Source organism: Oratosquilla oratoria, chromosome 34 (genome assembly GCF_046742065.1).
Source record: "Oratosquilla oratoria isolate Oo_2021 chromosome 34, ASM4674206v1, whole genome shotgun sequence".
NCBI classification, from domain to species: domain Eukaryota; kingdom Metazoa; phylum Arthropoda; class Malacostraca; order Stomatopoda; family Squillidae; genus Oratosquilla; species Oratosquilla oratoria.
The window spans coordinates 27,338,884-27,343,713 of record NC_134810.1 but is presented as its reverse complement, the minus strand read 5'-3'; the positions used below and the strand labels follow the sequence as shown (position 1 = coordinate 27,343,713).

Genomic DNA, 4,830 nt, shown 5'->3' with positions numbered 1-4,830 from the left:
GAATACGCACGATGCCATGTTTTGCATTTCCACTCTACAGTATGTTCAAGGTTATGGTTATTTCAGGCGTATTGTTACTGTCTGACGTTAGAGGCATAATTTTAGCGATGGTGGTGCACGGGTATCACCCCCACACACATACACACACACTGATCAGACTAGCTCCAACTCAACCAATTTTTGCTTGCCATTTGTTTTTCGTAGATGCCACTTTGGATTTAGCGTAAATATGCCAGCAACATTTTTGATATACATTATTGTACGACTCATGGCTTTCCCTCCCCTGCCAATGAAATCGAAAATGACACAACTGCATAACCTTGTATTCTACAGTAGTGTTGTTGGCAGCATTAGTGCGATCAGTGGGGAAAATATACATAAAGAAAAATATCAAATCACAACCTGTGAAAACTTTTCTCCTATAGCATTAGTATAATGAGTTGAAATATAATATATACCTACAATTGCGAGTATAGAATTGTCGACTACGAAATAGTGGCAGCAATGAGCACGCTAATTTTCACAAATTGTCGGAAACAGCGAACGTAACCGGGGGGGGGGGTGGAGGCAAAATACAGAGAAAATTAATCTAATTCAACTGAATCTCATTGATCTCATTAAAAGTTAGTACTAGGTAGGAACGGCATACAAAGCCTCGGTGAGACAAGGACGCTAGGGGGTTGATTGTAAAGAGATTATGACAATTGCCCAACGGACAGTTGCTCACTAGAAAAGTGAAAAAGGCAGGCAAGTCACCACACTTTTCCAGGAAGCAACTGTCCACTGAGCGTGTAACTGTTGAGCAACTGACAGTACACCGCGGGTCATTAGAGGAAACACAAAAGACAGTACAGTTACATACGTATCTATCACATTAAGTAAAATTTATTTTAAATGCATATCATTTGGTATAAATGAAAACACTATAGTGGTCATAGGGGGGTCTTCATTAATCAATAAAATTACCTGGCGTCAGTCAGTCAAATAACTGGTGTCTAAAATTTAGCCTCCTTAATTTGAGACCAAAGACTCTTAATTGGTGATCCTGAGCATATCTGTGAATGGGCTGATTTATTGGGAATGTATGCTTCTTTTTCCTTCCCTGAGAAACAATCCGACATTGGAATTTTTCGTCAGCTTGCTAATAACACGTAGAGATATAAACTGCTATTGCGTTGAAAAAAGAATACAAAATAAAGTGTAGTTCGCATAAAAAACCGTTAATATTCTCATACACCACCCCACCACTACCCACGGACTAATCCGTCTCACTCACTGCAATTCTCCTCGTCTGCGCCAGAAGTGTAACAGTCGGCATACCCGTCACAAAGCTTGCTTTCCCGAACACAGAAGTTCTCTGGACAGTGGAAGAATCCGGGTTCACATGTATCTGTGGGGAACAAGTGATAATTGGTTAAAATTACAAGTGTTGTAAGCTGTGGGACAAAAATATATAGGATATCATGACGTATAATCAACCGACGATCTTGTATGTATACCAGAACACCTTTGGCGGTGGATTTTGGTATTGCAAACAAAAGACTCTTGCTAGTGATAAGAACTGATAAATGTATGAACGCATCTACACACTTCGTGAAAACACACAGTTATGTATCTGGTCCTCCCTTACTAATGAACCTGGATTTTCCAGTTTCATTGCACTATCTTACCGTGAAAAAAGACTTCCAACGTCTGACAGCGGCAATATTTCTACAATTTTTGGCATTATTCTTCTTATATACATGATATTGGAAAAGCCATTCTGTATTTCACGAACCAACTTAATCAAACATAAATTGCAAGTGATTCAACTGTAAACTGGAACGAGTTCTAAAAAGAAAACATGATGCATACTACATTCGACGTCGACAATTTTTTTTCTCTTGTGAACAAAATTTGAAATAACGGTGTTCAGGATCCGAACACACGACCTGCATTTTCTAACTATATCTACTTTATTCCAAAATAGTCGACAGACATTCATAGAGTTAGTAGGCAGTCCTTGGTTTTCTTACAGGAAATATATATCAACATTATAATAGAATATCAAGGACTGGACAAATATTGGAAAAACCAAGAGCAAAGATATAACTATCGAGCCAAAATAACAACCTCACGCAGCCAAAGAGATAGTACTGAGGCTGCAGCATTGGAGTCACAGGCTCATTAGGGCCTCTTCCAGAAATTCGTCCATGTAAATCCATGTAAGTAATATCGACTGTCGTCTTGCAATACCAAGACCACTGAGGGACACGCTTACCGCAATTCTGTTCGTCGGTGTCGTCGTGACATTCGCTGTAGCCGTTGCAGATGTATTGCATGGGGAAGCATCCGCCGTCCGCACATCCAAAGAAACCGTCTATACACTTCCGTAGGTCCACCGCTACAAGAAAAAATAGATAAACAAATAAATGAATGAATAAATAAACAAACACACAAATAAATAAATAAACACACAAGTACATGCGTATCTCAAGCATTTCCCCTGTATAGGGGGTAATTGTCAAGTTAGGCAAGCATATACCCATCCAAAAAAACATGCGTTGTCCTTCCCATCCTAGCTTTTCATGGATGAAGGATCATCCATGTTCTCCGCTTCACCGTTTGGGTCAGAGTCAATGCAGGAAGATACAGCACCTCTACAGCAGGGTCCAACAGCTCAAGCTGACTCAACCCCGTATTTCGTTAACCAACGACCTCCCCTACTTTCATCCACTCTAGAATTATATAAAGCAGACAAGAAGAAATCCCTTCCGACTGCATCATTTCCTCATCTACGAGTACTTACAACTTATCACCATTTTCACCTACATATTACTCTCTCCCTTGCTCGACAGAAATTTATCTTGCATAAAATCCTTTCTTCATACATACGTAAATGGTAAATGAATAAATAAACAAATAGATGATTATTGATGAAAATATATAAGCAAAGAAAATGAAAATAAAAAATAAATATCTTCATTTATTTTCTTAACATTCATTCGAAAGATCAACTTTACCTAACCTCTCGATTTATTTGCTCATCTCCAAAAAATTTATTGCTTAGTATTGGGTTTCATCTTCCACTTCTGCATCAAACCATGAATGTTATCTAGGTTTTCCTGTAGCTGCTTACAATCCTCTTCGTCTTTCACCCTCTTCACGATCTTGGCATCATATGCTAACAACTTTGCTCAGCTGCCTGTTCCATACACGATATCAGTGATATAATGTCCGAATGGAGGCTGTCAAACTACCAAGAAAAGTGACGGAAAGTGGAGTACTTCGCAGACAGCCACTTGGGAGACCCAGGTACAAATGGCTGGAGTAAAAAGGGCGTGGAGCAAGAGGGAATGGGATGGACTGGCAGAGGATAGAACCGTCTGGAGAGGCAGAATCAAAGCGGCAATAGGCCGCCAGACCTGACAACCACAACAGTAGTAGTATAATGTAAGAACATTACTGGTGCCTTGTTGTACCCTATTAGACACCAGTAAGGTGTTAGCTCTCGTGTGGTTTTGTGTGTAGCGTCCGTTTCAAACGTTGAATTACATGGTTTTGCGCAAATATCATGCATCTAACATTCTGATACGTTCATGTTAATTTGTAAATTTATTCTGTATGTGAGTATTAACATAATAAACTATATATAAACTTTCGTAACTTGATAAATATGGTTTGCACGTCTTTAGCTGGCACCAATGGCATTAGCTTGAGTGACATTAGTGAATTTTCTTAAAACAAAGACCGCCTCAGTTTCATTTCAAAGTAAGCGTTTACGAAGGGAATGGATGCAACACATCAATGAATTTAAGAAAATAAATTTGTTCCGTAAGAAGAAATGGATGTTTCTTTTTATTTCGGGAGGAGGTAATGTGGAAATTCTGGGTTTTGCAAATAGAAGTGGAAATTTTTGCTTTCATAATAGGAAGGGGAATTTTTTGTTTTTCGGTTTTACAAAGAAGACAAGGGGAAGAGTTTTATTTTGTAAAGATGAATTTTTTATTTTTGTTTCACAAAGAGGATATTTTTTTTTGTGAAGAGTATTTTTTCATGTAGAGGAAATTTTGAAAAGTTTGGTTTTGCAGAAAAAAAAAATTGTCTCACAAAAAGGAGAACTGGATTTTTTTTTTCCGCGAAAAGGCAAAATGGGGAAATTTGATTTTTGTTTCCATACCTTGGGCGGCTGCCAGGGAGGCGACGAGGACGAATAGGAGACCCTTCATGCTGCTGGGAGGTCTGTCGCGTGTGCAGTGTGGTCGCCATTGCAGCGACGTCGCTTTATACTTTCAGTCTTGCTTGCTGCAGTCTCGGGGTGGGTGATGTCTCCAGCGTTCTCCTGTGTTGGCGTTAACCACTCCTTATCTCTCAAACGTTCCCACAATAGTACCTGTCCACGTTTGCTTGTGTGTGTGTGTGTGTGTGCATATGTATGTTTCTACACATATAAAACATAAATGTGTACATGCATATTTCTGACCTAAATAGAGTTACATTTTTTTTCTTTTTTTAATTGAGATACATGAGTTTGAACACCGAGAATTACAGTGCTGGAATAGTGACCATATCCAGTACGCCACCAGAAAAGACGGAGATGATTCGAACGACAATCTTGTGTGGTTTTGATGGGATTATTCCCCACCATATTAGCACAAAATACCTCTACAGAACGCATTAATGGTGGAACTCCGGACTACTGAGCACAAGGTCGTTGGCTTGAATCCCGCTTCGTGCCGATCGTTCAAAATGATCCACGTGGTGTCCGTATAATCTTTAACTCCTTTAGTGGCTTTGTGCCTGTGGAAGGAGAATAGACCTCATGATCCTGTAACCTTGCTCTAATTAAGG

The 4,830-nt window shown here is 39.4% G+C and overlaps 1 protein-coding gene across 1 annotated transcript in view; it reads right to left on the bottom strand.

Annotated features, from left to right (window-relative positions):
• LOC143018137 (uncharacterized) overlaps window positions 1-4,316 on the bottom strand; it is a 12,195-nt gene extending 7,879 nt beyond the window's left edge. The window contains exons 1-3 of the mRNA XM_076173271.1: window positions 4,160-4,316; window positions 2,261-2,383; window positions 1,277-1,390 (exon numbers count right to left, since the gene is read on the bottom strand). Coding sequence (XP_076029386.1) covers window positions 1,277-1,390; window positions 2,261-2,383; window positions 4,160-4,208 — 286 coding nt within the window. The 5' untranslated portion in view covers window positions 4,209-4,316. The remainder of the gene's footprint in view (window positions 1-1,276; window positions 1,391-2,260; window positions 2,384-4,159) is intronic.
• Window positions 4,317-4,830: the final 514 nt, after the last annotated feature.